Below are 15,927 nucleotides of genomic sequence, written 5' to 3'. Positions count from 1 at the left end.
AAATCGATCAATTATTAAATTTATAGTAAGTAACTAAGTATATTACAGCAAGGTCGCAGACCGAATTCTCCCTTATCATGCGTTCAAAAATGATACATTCGCAGATCGCAGATGACTCTGCCTTAGTGTTCTAATTTCATGACACGATATTTACCAAATCTAAGCTAGCAAGTTAGAGTAGATAGGTCATTAACTAGTTCTTATTTTGGCCTTCTTTACACCTATGAGAAAGCTACTTGGATAGCCAAGTAGGTACTATGGCCATGGCCATGTGTTAAAAAAAGTGCATGGCACCCCTATTAATTTCCATTCTTTCTTACCAGGCTGTAATCTGTAATGTTTGTAATGCAATTCCAGGTGTACACACGGGAGGCCATAGCGGACATAGTCCAGTTCGCTCTAGTCCGCGGCGTGCGGGTGCTGCCGGAGTTCGACGCGCCGGCGCATGTGGGCGAGGGCTGGCAGAACACCGACCTCACTGTCTGCTTCAAGGTACAGTTCACAACAGGTGTACACACGGGAGGCCATAGCGGACATAGTCCAGTTCGCTCTAGTCCGCCGTGTACGATGAAAGTTTCTCAGGATGTCGACATACCCGAGTCTATTGACCTGCAAACGGGAACCTCACTGATAAATTAATGCAATCTCTTTATAGTGTCATCACATCACTACTCATCACTATAATCCTCGAGGAAAGTCAGTGACGAAACCAGGCTTAAAATGATGTGCCTATATCGAGATTATCTTGTTATTGACATGAATCGGTCACCGAACTCACTTGCCTTTCTTTCATTGTACGCGTTACATTATACCTACATGCACATACTATAATATCATGCCCATTAATTAAATTAAAGCTTATTTTAAGGCCGAGCCGTGGTCGAGTTACTGCGTGGAGCCCCCCTGCGGTCAGCTGAACCCCACTAAAGATGAACTTTACGACGTATTGGAAGACATCTACCGCGATATGGCAGGTAATATCGAGTATCATAATATTTTGTTATGTTTAAGATAATATTTTGGCACTAATTTGCGTAAATTATTGATGCGATCTACATCAGCATACTTAATCGCAGACACAACTGCAGAAATATGCAAATTGGTTTTAAATTTCAGTTTTGTTTTCCAAATTATGCACCTTCGAGCGAATTTGTTTTGAAAACAAATACCAAAATTGAATTTATCTTATCTGCCGATGGGTTTTCTTTTTGTCAGATATTTGAAACTTGGATTAAAGTTTTTACTTATCGTTGAAGTCGTCAGTATATTTCGATATACTTTTTTATTTTGCTGTTTTCGTGTGACGTTACGCCATAACTACGTGCACTGCATTCCACTTAGATTGATCCTAAGTAATGCGATGATAGTAGATCAATTACAATCAGTCGCCTTTATCTTCTAACATTTATGGACTTTTAAGTACCTAGGTTCTTAAATTATTTTTAAAGTGCCAAATTCTATCGTAACTGTCTATCGTAATAGCCAGTAGGGTCCGTTGCAACTCTGTAGTGGAAACAGGACACACATGCACTGCTTCATGGATTAATAGGCATATTAAACGAGTCGCCAAATTTACTCTTCTTACTTAAAACTGAATGTCAGTACTTATACCTAGTCACCGAGTGCCCAGTGATTGACGTCACCATCGTCTCCCGCCAGACGGATGCGGGGTGAAGACCTCGTATGGTTTTTGCCTCAATGACCGAATGAAGCACATGGTCAGGGACAGTGGCGAGTTTATAAGGACGCCTTTGTCCATAGCAGGCCTTTGCCCACTGGTTGCTGCTGAGACACTAAACAGGCTCCACAAAAAAAGTTACAACTAAACCCTCACCAATTCTTCCAATTCCAGACGTATTCCCCACGGACATGTTCCATATGGGGGGGGACGAGGTGAGCGAGGCGTGCTGGAACAGCTCAGCTGAAGTGCGTCAGTTCATGACGGGCCGCGGCTGGGGGCTCGACAAGACCAGCTACCTGAAGCTGTGGGACTACTTCCAGGAGCGCGCCCAGGCTAGGGCTTACAAGGTGGGTTTTGAGCTCAGAGTACGAGGAAACATAAAGATGATTAAATAGGTATAGGTGGTACAGTTTACCTGCACCTACACGTTATTTTCTCCTTGGAATCACACAATCCGGCTCGAAGGACCATGAAAAGGCTTGCCTCTGTTTCTCAGATCGTTTAGTTATGTCAGTAGACAGGTATGAAAGGAGTGTCACAATGATGATAATACTTATATTGGTTTATATTTTTTTCTGTTTACAGGCCTTTGGAAAGAAACTACCATTGATACTTTGGACTAGCTCGCTGACTGAATTTGACCACATCGACAAATATTTGAACAAAGATGATTACATTATTCAGGTTGGTACTTACCTAATTAATATAAGTTTTTTAAAACTTCTACTTTTTGAATCACCCGATAACCGTTAAATTATCTGTTTTGTAAGGTCTGGACCACGGGAAGCAGTCCTGAAATCAAGGGAATGCTGAACAAAGGGTACAAACTGATCATTTCCAACTACGACGCTCTTTACCTGGACTGCGGATTCAGTTCTTGGGTTGGACTGGGTGAGTACCTGCATAATAAATAAATAAAATAGCTGTATGTGTACAATGGGCAATGTCCGAAAAAAATCGACAACGCTCATAATTTTTCTGATGATAGGAATAACCCTCCGTATCATCCTAAAAAAATCTCAGATTTTTTCTAAGCGTTTGTAATTTTATAAAAATTATAAAAATTAAACATTTCAAGTTTCTCAAAACGGGGATTCTACGGACTTTAGGACTTTTTCCATCGTCTCAATGAGCAATTAAAAAAAATATGACAGGCGTCAGATTAGCCTTAGCTTTTTACCATCTTTTTACATACTCTTTGGTGACACGTCTATCCATAGACCCATAGACCTACTACGTCTATTGGTGCCAAGGATTTTATACAAAGTCCTTGATTGGTGCTCACATCAATATGACAGGTTACCTGTCATATTTTTTTTTATTGCTTATAGAGACGATGGAAAAAATCCTGACCTCCGTAGAATCCCCGTTTAGTGAAACTTTAAATGTTTTTATTTTTATAAAATTACTAACGCATAGAAAAAATATGAGATTTTTTTTTGGGTGATACAGAGGGTTATTCCTATCATCAGAAAAATTATGAGCGTTGTCGATTTTTTTCGGACATTGCCCATTGTACATCTGTTTAAGTAGTTACTTACACTTAAATGAGGAATACCGAGGGCAGAGTGCGCTCACTGGAAGTGGCATGTGGCATGGCTGAGGATGATTACGAGCTGATGATGATGAATATGATCATTCATTCATTGGGCGGTTGCAGGTGAAAGGTTCGTTGGGCGAAACATTCTGTGAGCTGGGTGACAGCTCATGGGACAGTTAAAATATGTTTAGTAAACATTTCAGATTTCAGACTAAGCGTCAATTCACACGTACCACAACCACACCACGTCGCAGCGACAAAATGTGGTCAAGCTGTGGTTACGTGTGAATTGTGTGACAGCGGCTTTTTGCAGTTGCGTTGTGGCAGCGACAAAATGTCGATGTGGTTGCGTTGTCGCTGTCATTGCGATGTGGTAACCACGTCGTCGTGTGCAGTTAATACGGAAAACAGGTTGCCGCGGTGCCGCCGCCGCGTGGCGGCGTTGCCGTTGCGATGTGGTTGCGTTGTGGTTGCGATGTGGTTGCGATGTGGTCGTACTACACAGGTGGTCGATAACAACGGCAAAATGTGGCACGTGTGAATTGGATTATTCATTGTCAATACAAAATATACGCCCGACCACACCGCGTGGTTGTGGTGTGGTTGTGGCTGTGGTGTGGTTGTGGTACGTCTGAATTGACCCTAAGGGCCGATTTTTCAATGCCAGGATAAAACGTCAAATAACTATCTAACGAATAATTTTATTTGGCTGTTTATCGGCCTGGTAGTTGCTAAACCATTTTTCAATGAGGCGTTTGTTAAAAAAAAAAAAGTTCCTTTTTGGAGAAATAGATGGCGTTGTCTGGGGTTGTACCAACTTTCAAACCCTCAGAACACACTCAGATCACAATATGTTATTCTGTGAGGCTAACGAAATGTGAAAGTGACGTAGGTAGGTAGAATTGTAGTATTATTTTCTCTATGATGTCGATGTCACTGTTGCTTCAGCGTTCAGTGCGATTGTGCGTACAGCCGTTCTTTTCAAGTTTTCTCAGTTTCCTTGTGTTTCTCCTGTATTAATTGAGTTGTATTAATTTACTATTGATAATGCACACAACATGTATATTTTCCATTTCAAATAAAAATACAAGTTGATTCATGAATATTTATTTATGGGTGAAATCGCCAAAATTTGTACGTAACAAAAACGTAACAAAAGGGAAACGTTACAAAAATGTTACAAAAAGGAACTATACGGACTCGATCACACTGCTATGAATAAATAAAACAATTTTTATTTAATCAGCACTACGGCGAAGCGAAAAGGAGGGTTATGATTTTGACCGGTACCTATTCAATAATTAAAACACGAACTACATTCGTAATTTTTGAACAAAAATATTTAAAAAAATATATATCTATGAGGTTTTTTTTTATTAATTGAATTATTCATTATTTTGGTATTAGGTATCACTAGTTAGGATAATTGAAATTAAACTTCTGTACAACTAATATGTTTTTGTAATTTATTAGTTTAAAAAAATTCATCACATTTTTGTCAGTCTGAATGTGCCCTTAGCTTTCCTTTTTGTAACGTTACAAAGAAAATTGTAACAAAATGGAACAAAAATTCTTACGTTCATAAGCTAAAACTATTTTAACACACGTGGATTTAGTTTTCCGAAAATTTGACTAACTGCATAGTAAACAGACTGAAATTATGATTTTACGTGCTAACTTAATTTGTCGGTTGTTACAAAGGGGAACACTGAAAAGTCTTTTTTCTTCCGAGTTCACTATAACTTCGATAACGACTACAAACAAAATGGCGGAGACGCGACACTAACGCCACTTCTAAAAAAACTTTTGCTCGTGGTGATGCCAGTAAAATAATTTAGATTTAATACTATGATACATGATTTGGTATGAGATTTGAAACATTCAGATCTTCATCAATGGTTATTTCCGATCCAACTGTGTCAGGAACTGGTGATGGATTTATTCGTAGAGGGTCGCTGTCTATGGTTTCCATCTCCATATTTAGTATAGGGTACTCCTCAACAAATGTGATTCGAGTGTCTGAAAAAAGTAGGTAAGTATATCTTATTAATAAGTAGGTAAGTATGCTGTGACAGAAATCGGTCGGACCTCATCATCATCAAGGTGAGACAAATATCATTGAAACTAATCAGGTAGCATAATTAATTACTTAGATGATAAACTAAGCACCAACCTGATCTTAAGTAATTCTTAGATGCATTTGCAGGGTTGAAGTTACGAGATTTTACGTTATTTTGAGGTTCTGTCTTTGAAGTAGACGCAACTGGTGTAGTCCAAGAAAATATTGAAGGAACCGCAGTTTTCTTTAATGCTATTTGTTTGCCACCTGTAAGAAAGAAAAGCAAGTGATTAATAATAAATTAAGTTATATGATAAATATAGGTACAGGTACTGACTGAGCAAGCAACCAATCCATGCAGCTCAAATCCTTTTTAATGAATTTAATCCCTGACTTGGTGGGTCATGTTGGGCAACTTTACCTACCTGTTTGAGTGCTTATGTTAGATAGGTACATAATATATCATGTTATGTAACAATGGGTTAATTTACATTACCGCGAATGATTTGACTTACTTACGTGAATGAAAATCACTTGGTATGAAATGATCCGAACACAACCATGAATGTTTTCGCAGTTTCCAATCAATTTTTCGCACATTTATCCGAGTCGCCTTAATCCATTGTTGCGCCTGGCTTTCATCATTTGGAAATTTATGATGTCCTATATTTTTACAAGTTGCGACGGCACACATTCTCATCTTGTCTTGTAAGTATTTCTTTGGGATCTTATTTAGGATCATGCAATAAATAAAAATAGAAAATCAGTTCTCGCACGCAGCACCCGTTCAAACGGCGCGCATAGAGAAAAGAACACTACGTGACGGCGCGGGTAGAACTATTCACAAAATACTTAGCACTATCCCAAGCCACATGCAGTCTGAGCCTCGGAAGGATGGCTCGCGCTACCACCCGACATTTAATCACAACTAGTGAGTTCTTATTCTGAGTTTAGTACTCTTTGCTCTCTATGTAATTTTTGACAGTTGGTACACTGCGTTTTTACGCCATCTATCGGCTTACCCAAAAGCTCAACTGACAGCTGTCAAGGAAAACGGCTCATTGTGATTTATTCCATAGATAACTAACTTACCGATTTTTCTATTTGAACTCAGGAGAGATGAAACAAGTATATGCAGACACTAGTGCTAAAGCAGGACAGACTACTATTTCAATTGTCAGTGTCAACTATCACTGTCAAGCAAAGAGCAATGAAAATGAAGCCACAAGCCTCACTGACTGTTTGGTTTGGTTGTTTTGATTTTGGTATTTAAATTTGTTATTTTTTAATCACAATGGTTTCACAAAAAAGAGAGCGTTTAGCGAATTTTAATAATGCTGAAGTTACAGTGTAGTGAGTTTGGTAGATAAATTCAAACATGTCATAGAAAATAAAAAGACCGATGCTGCAACAAATAAAGATAAGGAGACTGCATGGAAGAAAATTGAGTTTTCTTTTAACTCCATTGGTATAACCACAAGTGTCCGCTCATGGAAAACCCTTAAGTTAAAGTACGAGGGCATCAAAAAAACAATGAAGAAGAAGTCTTCTCTGCAAAGGCAGGAGATGTACAAAACTGGAGGTGGGCCCTCAAATGTCCTCCCTCCATTTATCGATGTAGAAGAAAAGGTGTTAAGGGTCTGCAATAGGGAATCGAGGGTTGGCATTGTCATAGAATTATGTAGTAAATGATGCTCTACAGCCTTGAAAAAAATCACACAGGTAGTTGAAGAGTTTAGCTAGGTGCTGAATCATTCGAATTTAAGTAAATGATTATGGATAACTGTAAATTAATTTCAGAATATCAAGAAAAACCAGTCAATCACACTCCCGTATTGTAACAACTGTGTCGTAATTATTAAGAATTTTCATATGATTTTTATCATATTATAAAGTTAAAGGCTTGGACTAGGCGCTAAATACCTTGTTTTTTAATAAACACACACTTATTTTGTGTAAATTAATCCCAAACTTGAGCAATTTTTTTCCCTCAAATCTTCATACAAATATCTATGGCGGCTTTCTGTGTTATAAAATCATAAACACAAGTGACGTTTGACTCAGTTGGCCGCTGGCCTCCAAAGAAGGGTCACGTCGGTTTAGGCAGCACTGACAGCTCGCGATCTTATCGTGTACAGATACAAAATCACTGCACATTGGTTGTCATTGCACTTTTTCAACTTTTATGACACCAACATAATTTGATTTGAAATTGAGGAAGCATAATTCTTCCAGTATATTCAATACATTAAATTAAATTAGATAGTGTGCAATATTCTCGTGACATTACAGTCTCGTAAAGGTCTGATGAGGAGCAGGAATATAGCGAATGGATCTAAGTGATGACAATACGCACGAACATTAGGTTAGGGATCAAAAATACAGTCTCTTGGTGCTGGTTGAGGTATGGTCTCGTGAGGATCTGATGAGGGCAGTAACACGGTGGTGGCTCAATTTTATTTCAAAGATGTTAATAGCTAAAAGCATCGAGTTTAGGCTATTAAGTATGTTATTCAGAGAGAGAGAAAGAGATTTTATTTTTCCTCTGGATGTGTTAGGTTTACTGGGTTTACTAAGTTCATTCTGTTAATGGCATCAAGTTGTTATGTGTTCATAAGTAATAATTATTTATTAACAAAATGCTGTTGGTTCTCCACGAAAATGTAAAAATAAAAATAAAATAAATAAAAATAAATTCGTAACGTAAAATTGTCAATGACGGAATTTCTTCTATAGACAGTAGCCACAAAAAAAACAAACGATAGATGGCGTGATTTAAAGAAAAAGATACATTTTTTCGACACATAGACAGCAACAACAAAAAAATACAGATTTAAAGAAAAGAAACACATACTTATACAAAACAACAAAGAAAAAAAAAGGATACACATCAAAATAACTGGAAAAAATATAAGCCCCAATTTACTTGTGTGGGACAGGGAGTACCATAATATTTTTTGGGGTACTCCCCATCTATGCGAAATATAAGCTTGATATCTTTACCCGTTTCTGAGAAAAAGGGCGGTGACAGACAGTCAGTCAGACAGACGGACAACAAAGAGATCCTATAACGGTTGCTTTTTTTTTTTTGACGTTCGAAACCCTAAAATTAAGTAAAAATATTATGCTGCCAAAAATGTACTTACAGGTATTGAAAAAGCGGTATATAAACAAATTATACCAGCAGAGGGTTCACCATTTAGCTGAATGTTACTTAGAAAACGGCCTTGAGTGGCGGTCAAGTTGGTCCCCGCCTGCGATACTTTCCATTAACATTTGGACTCGTTTTCATGTTTTTAGCGTACAGTCAGGTTTTTAGTTTTTTATAATTGTATTTTTTTATTTGTAACTTTTTAGTTGTTTTTATTTTATGAAATTTTACGTCGGTAGGTAGTTCATGATCATTTTTTATTTCAATAATTTTGGTGTTGTTATTTAAATACCTTCAATATGCATATTTTTGTAATGTGAAAATCAAGTCCTTTCATTTGATACCTTACACGGCAAAGTTGAATTATTATTTTTTCGATCATCACGTTATGTCCTCAAGAGGGCGCTATGTACATTTTAATGGAACGTCACATAGCCTATAGCCATCGCGCCATCAATACGCTTCTAACAATACCTCATACATCAAAATCTATCAAGCCGTTTAGGCTACAGGAGGGAACAAAGAAACAGACAAACATACATATATACATACATACAATCAAAAAACATTACCCTCCTCCTTCGGCAGTCGGGTAAAAAGGAGTAAGACAGGGGGTCATTCTGAACTTTTGCTCTACGAGTTTTGGAAATTAACAAAAAAAAACCTTTTTCATAGAAACTTTGTTGAACATGTGACTTTTTACCATGGAAAACGAATATTTTTTTTCGCGAAGTTGCAAATCTCTTAGAACAAAAGTTGTTCAGAATGACCCCTTGAGTCATCCCCTTTTGGCTTAGTATAGCCCTTTTGCGACACTGTGTATTTACTTTGCTTTGTCGTCGGGGTTCAGTTGGCTGGAGGATGCCCGAAACTTATTATCTACACTTTAATACTTGTAGTTACCTTTCTACAAGTAAATACCACATTTGTTTGAGAAAGCTAATCGGGTTCCGAGTATAGAGTAAAGTGGCACCCCTATTAATTTCTACTCTTTCCTGGTGCCTACCAGTGTAAGCAAGAATTATACTTACTTACCCTAAAATCACCCAAAATGTACTTGAACATAATTGTCAATAAAGTTGGCGAGTAAAAGTTTATCGACCCACTGTGCAAACTTACATGTGTGCGTGTCACTGCGTGTGCTGTGTGAAGAGCATTGAAAACCCAAAATTGGCGCGGCACGTCACCCTGTACGGGCCCTTAAGCATTTGCTCCAACATTACCATTCAACATATCCTTAATTTAGAATTAACAAATAAAAACTGAAATAAATAATTATAACACCTATGTTTTATTATCAAGTACTGGATGGTTTCTCTATTTTCTCCTCAGCCTTTAGCAGTCGGTTACCTACTTATCGTAAAATGAAAAACTATATGTACCTTAATATTTTTTTATGAAGTAAGTGCTGCTACATTCCTGTTTTATAAAATTAATGATTGAAAATAAATCAACATAATGTTTCTAGTCTGGTGCCTTTCGGCGATTAAATTCTTTTGCATCACCCATACTATTATGATCAGGCCTCGTTTTGACGACTGTGACTTTCCTTTCAAATGGATTAATATATTCGTTCATTACTGCCTCTTCTTCGATCGCCATATCATCAATATCATCGAAAATATCCATTGAAAAGGACGATTATTCTCTGCGCTCGGTAGTTTAGAATTGGTATAAACGCAAAAAAGAGCTTACAATAACCTCAAATGTCAAATTATCAATCGAATAAGCCCTATCTGGCGGCCCAAGCAGCAGATAGATTTATTCTCCAGTTAACTGAGTTATTGGACGAATAAGTTCTATCTGAAATTTGAAAAATGTAATATTTCGCTATCTGTCGAATAAACGCTATCTATCTGTCTATCTGAGCATTGAAAAATCGGCCCTAAAATCTACATCTCAGTCATACACTCAAACAGTCTCTTAGGAAACATAATACAGTGAAACCTGGTTAAGTGAGACTTCAAGGGTCCTGCAATATCGTTTCACTTAAAGAGGTATTCCACTTACCCACTGACTCAACCAAGTAACATTTCTTTCGAGCTTAGGTTGTAAGAAATGCCATTAGGTTTTATAAGGGTTGTGAAAAGGTTAATGCTTTGCTATCTGGTCATATTGAGTACTTGAGAATGATTACTAAGTCCTAAAACTAATTGTTTATTAATACAACCTTGGAGCTGCTGATAAGAGTTTATATTAACGTTATTTTAACATGTATTTCAAGAGCATATAGTTCTAGGATCTTATAGTTGTCGTAGACTCCTGAAAAAGTTCTAGAAAAGCTAGCATTATGCTAAAGTGAGAGCTTAAGGTTAAATTTTTAACGTTGATACAACCATAAAGTTATGGAATATTGAAATCACTTATAAGTATTTTTAAAAACCTATCTGAAACCTTTAGGTTGATGAGAGTTGTCTAGGCAAACAAATTAGGACTACTTGGTGAAAACCAAAATCATTAAGCACTGGCTATAAGCTAAAGGCATGATTTAAGTCCTTCAAGAATATTTTAAAGCTTTATAGGCATCCTCAAAATATGTTTAATGCTTTTTAGTAATTTCCTAACGGCCGCCATATTTTTTCACTGAAATAAGAAAAATACTTAGCAAAAAGATACATTTTAATTAATTAGGGGAAAATTCAGCAGCGTTTGCTATACTAATCCAAATATATGTTTTTTATATAGACAGTACTTTTATTTCTAATATAACTTTACACCAAACATAAAATATTATCTATTTTTTTTAATTAAAATATCTTCAAATTTATTATTTACAAAAGGCCCGTCACTTATACAGAACTATTATCCGAAAGTATCACAATAAAGTGCTAGTCGCACAAAGTTTTCATATTTCCTGACTTCAGCCTAACTACTTACTATATTTTTATTAATACAACACTTACAAGTTAGCCATTTTGAGTCTTGGAAAGTGTCAAGTAATGGCGCCATTTATTATAATTATTATAAAATCTTACACAGAAACATTTTAAAACCCGAGAGTATTGGAAAGGCATTACAAATGTCCATCAAATGTGTTACAAGTTATAGTAGAGTTACATCTAGGACTAATTTAGAACTTAAAAGCTGTCTTCCAAGGTTATGTTAACGTTAAATTAAGGTTGTGAAGGTTTTATTTAGGTTCTGTGTAAGTAGTTCAAAAGGATCTGGGTTTGAGCTATAGGTTATGCTGTAGCTCTCAGAAAGGTTCTAAAACGTGGGCCCTTTTTGCACTCAGGAGGTTAATATAAGGTTAATATAAGGTTATCGAGCCTTCTAAGTCTCACGAGTTGATTTCCATACAAAGGTTCTAGAACCTTTTCAAAACCTTTCTAAAACCAAAAATGTTACTTGGGAGATATACAGGTATAAATAAATAATATCTGTCTCATTTACAGAGGGTTCCATTAATAGAGGTGAGAATACAGGTTATTTCAAAGAACAAATCCCAGTTATAGAGGCTTACCTCGTCCCACTAACAGAGGTAATTCAGTGCGAAAGTGTTGGGACATCAGCATGAGTTCCAGCTATGGAGGTTTCTCACTTATCCAGGTTTCACTGTACTTATTATTTTTCAGGCAACAACTGGTGCTCTCCCTACATCGGCTGGCAGAAGATCTACCTCAACAGCCCCGCCTCCATGGCTATCGGACACGAGAAACAAATCCTAGGTAAGTAGGTACCTAAAACGCATTTTCAGACAACTTTTAGGTGCTCAAAAGTATCGAGTGACGTATTGTCAAACTCTTGGCAGTCTGCGAATTACGCCAAGCTGGCCAGCTAACGGAATTAAAATAAATAAGGTTTATTATAAACAAACATAAACATAAACATAATTTTATTGTGCAATAAAAACTTAACTTAAATGGTGACGCCCTGACTCCTAAACTAGGAGCACCTGTATGTCAGGAGTCAGTGCCTTCCCAGAAATTGTACAGAAGTTTTGACGCTCTATGAATAATTAATTATAATAAAAAGTAATTAATATGGTAACTAAACAATTTAACAAAGTTAGTTTAATTATAATTAACATGCATACATGCAAAATTAAATTTTTATTTAAATTAAATTAATATGGTAACTAAACAATTTAACAAAGTTAGTTTAATTATAATTAACATGCATACATGCAAAATTAAATAAAAAGTAATTTAATCTCATTTTGACAATATTTTGTGGTAGGTATAACAATAATTTGCGATTGTATGTAATGTACATAGGTATATGTAATTATCTTTACTTTAATTATAGGTAAGAACAACAGCACTCTCTATAAAATTATACATAACAAAACAAACTAACAGTTCTGAGCTTTTCTAAGTGAGTACAAGAAATTACTTAAATATGTATACAATATAAGTATGCAAAGAAGTTAAACAAGCACGACACTACAACTTCTTGCTTATTAGATTCTCGAGACCCTCATAGTCAAACGTCCGCAGCCACTCGATTAATATGTTTTTTTTTTTATTATTATTGTGGTGAATGAAAATTTACATTCATACATACATAATGCACTGACGACTGTAATCCCCGTATGAAAAATTAACATTGGCGTTATTTGCTGAAGGCCAGTTTGCACCAACGATGGCAACATTTTCGTAAATACGAGTAAGTATCTAAGAAAGCATTGTGGCCGCTGACGGTAGGTATCTACACTTCAATCCTCCTGTTGTCAACATAGCCCCTAACCTCCATTATAATTACTTATCCCAGGTGCGGAGGCAGCCCTGTGGTCTGAGCAAGCGGACACGAGCGTGCTGGACGGGCGCCTGTGGCCGCGCGCCGCCGCCATGGCCGAGCGCCTGTGGGCCGAGCCCGGAGACGGCTTCGAGCAGGTCGAGCAGAGGATGCTGCACATACGGTGATTCTAGAACCTTCTTACTGTAGCAAATAGGTCTGAGAAGGTAGACACCAGCGTATTGGACGGGCCCAGGCTAGGAGTAAGAGGAGGAGAGGATGCTGCATTTATGATACACGCACAAAGAGCTCTGGTAATCGTTGCTATAGATAGAAGTGCTATTGGTTAGAGAAGGAAAACAGCAGCGTGCTGGATGGTGGGTTTCTAGCAAAGAATGCTGCACATACAGTGAATCTTGAACCATATTACTATATCCGTTGGGTATAAATAAATGCTCTTGACAAGAGCCAAGAGTGTATAGCCATTAGGTAGAAGCACATTGGTCTGCAGGCCAACGGTCAAGAGTATGTATTTCTAATACGACACACCTTAAACCATATTACTATGGTCGTGGCTTCGAACGTTCTACGAAAAAAGTTGAGACGAGGATGCTTCACATACGGTAATCCTTGAACCTTATTACATTGTAGACATTAGGTAGGTAGTAGTCGAGCAAGGCGACGGCTTCGGGCAAGTGGAATATCAGCCAAAAATCATCCACTGCTTGATTATAGGCCGCAGCATCTGAATTCAATAATCCAACCACCGCCATTCTAACGTGTATAGATTTCCGCATCCAATCATTACCCCCTCGAGCCGGAGGGCGCCCCACACTACGTTTAACTAGACGCGGTCTCCACTCCAGTGATCATATTAGTATTTTTACTTTTTTTAAAAACGCCTTTGAAGAGAATTTATGATTTTTTTTTATCTCGGGAACACAAGACAGACGCAATACATTGCCTTTCAAGAGTAGGGGGGCAGAACACGTTTACCCCATCGGTTATCTTTTCTCAGGCTGCCAAATACTTAACTGTTATAACCGTGCCCATTTTTATGTATATGCAATAATACCATTGATGTCTGTTTCAGGGATCGCCTGGTTTCCCTTGGCGTGCAAGCCGATTCCATCGAACCAGAATGGTGCTACCAGAACGAAGGCTACTGCCATAGGTAAATGTGTATGTGTGTATGTCAGCTACCGTTGTGTATATCAGCTTGTATTTTACAAAAGGATGTTATTAATTGCACATCAAAATAAATAAATTACCTACTTCATCTCAAATTAAGTTGCAGAAAAAGTCATAATGTGTAATGCACATTTCCTCACATACGATGCAAATAAATTGATTAGATCACAAAAATACTGCATGAGTATCAAAAATACTGACTCCACATTAAATTAAGTAGAGTACCAGAGACTCTAGTACAGGTTTTACAATTAAAAAAAAAACGAAAAAAGGGTAAAGTTTTATTCTGCATATCATTACCTGTCAAAAGATTCATATAGTTTCCGCTAGAGGCGCTGCTTTGTATACGTGAAAACCTAAACTTTTAAAGTTTTTAAAAACTATCAAACCTGCCCTAGACCCTCAGAGCGCCTGTAGATGATACTTATAGTGGTAGCAACATTACTAAACCATTTAAAGGCTCTGAGATCAAACCGATACAGGGTGCGACCATGAGCAAAGATAGAGAGCACTTGCATGTCAAACAGGTAAATTGGACACTTCGTGCAATGTTGAGCAGAAAACAACTGGAAACTTATAAGCGCTTACTTTTTTATACTTATCCGAATCAGCGCTGATAAGCACTGGAAAAATATCCATATTAATTAACATAAGCGCTTGCTTTCTTTCTGTATACGGCCTAACATTGCACGAATACCAAAATGCCCTTACATAACATGTCATGCCATTGTCACAAATAAAATAAATTATTGTCACAAAACGTAGAACTGTTTTAATACCATTAAATTAAGGAAATTATAAATAGCGGGTGTATTTTATAAAAAAAAAATATATTCAAGTCATTATGAAATTTCTCAACAAAGTGACCTTTTATCATTAAAACAATAAAATGATTTTACTGTCGTATGAAATTACCCGCCTTTTATAAATTAGTCAGTAAGTAATAGTATAATAAATGTACTGTTGTACACTATGGCCTTACCAATTCTGTGAAAGGGTTGATATTATGTTTTTTAAAATATAAATAAAAAATTTAATACCTATAGAGACATTTTGACGCTGGCTAATTCCAATAGTAGGTACAGTAAGAGTAGAAACATCGCTTTTATCATCAAACAAGATTAGTGGTCTATTATATTGTACGTGGCTGAGTAACTGCCTAATTTAATCCTTTATCTTAATTTAAAAATACTCACTTAGATAACGTACGACGTAAGTGAAGACTGCAAATTAAAAAATGTGAATACTTAATCTGAGTGTCACTGTTTCGCTAGCTCACTATTACAAAGTTATTGTAACAAATTTATGTTTCATAACACTTATTTATATCTATGCAAAATTTTAATTTATTAGGTAGTTTAACCTTGTATAAGTGATCCAGCGATGTGGTACATTTATATACACACAGCTTTTATCTCTGTTTTGTGTGTTAAGTAGTAGAATAGAAACAGGTGGTGCACTGGATTGCTGATATTGTTCTAGAATCATAACTAACATAAAAAATGTTCGAATGTAGGTGCGGTAGGGGCTTGTAAGGTAATCCAGACACGTAAAACAGACCCTTGCCCTTGGCTAATCTTAGCTCTTTATGCAGGTAAATAATTTAATTATGAAGTGAACGTTCAGAT

General features: G+C 36.8%; 1 protein-coding gene and 1 long non-coding RNA gene across 6 annotated transcripts in view; one reads left to right on the top strand and one right to left on the bottom strand.

Annotated features, from left to right (window-relative positions):
• LOC105384707 (chitooligosaccharidolytic beta-N-acetylglucosaminidase) overlaps nt 1–15,927 on the top strand; it is a 445,339-nt gene that overhangs the window by 12,507 nt on the left and 416,905 nt on the right. For all 5 annotated transcript variants that reach the window (XM_048624346.1, XM_048624345.1, XM_048624349.1 and 2 more), the window contains exons 9-16: nt 358–492; nt 869–974; nt 1,853–2,028; nt 2,267–2,365; nt 2,452–2,572; nt 12,007–12,099; nt 13,145–13,292; nt 14,202–14,282. In XM_048624346.1, the coding sequence (XP_048480303.1) occupies nt 358–492; nt 869–974; nt 1,853–2,028; nt 2,267–2,365; nt 2,452–2,572; nt 12,007–12,099; nt 13,145–13,292; nt 14,202–14,282 (959 nt within the window). The remainder of the gene's footprint in view (nt 1–357; nt 493–868; nt 975–1,852; nt 2,029–2,266; nt 2,366–2,451; nt 2,573–12,006; nt 12,100–13,144; nt 13,293–14,201; nt 14,283–15,927) is intronic.
• LOC105394653 lies at nt 5,108–5,439 on the bottom strand. Its single transcript, XR_007266817.1, has 2 exons — nt 5,395–5,439; nt 5,108–5,240 (listed from the first exon to the last, which is right to left on the bottom strand). It is a non-coding gene; the product is annotated as an uncharacterized LOC105394653 (long non-coding RNA).

The sequence above is a fragment of the Plutella xylostella genome, chromosome 12, assembly GCF_932276165.1.
Source record: "Plutella xylostella chromosome 12, ilPluXylo3.1, whole genome shotgun sequence".
Lineage (NCBI taxonomy): Eukaryota > Metazoa > Arthropoda > Insecta > Lepidoptera > Plutellidae > Plutella > Plutella xylostella.
Note: the sequence above shows the minus strand (reverse complement) of the source record. Positions and strands in the feature narration are given on the sequence as shown.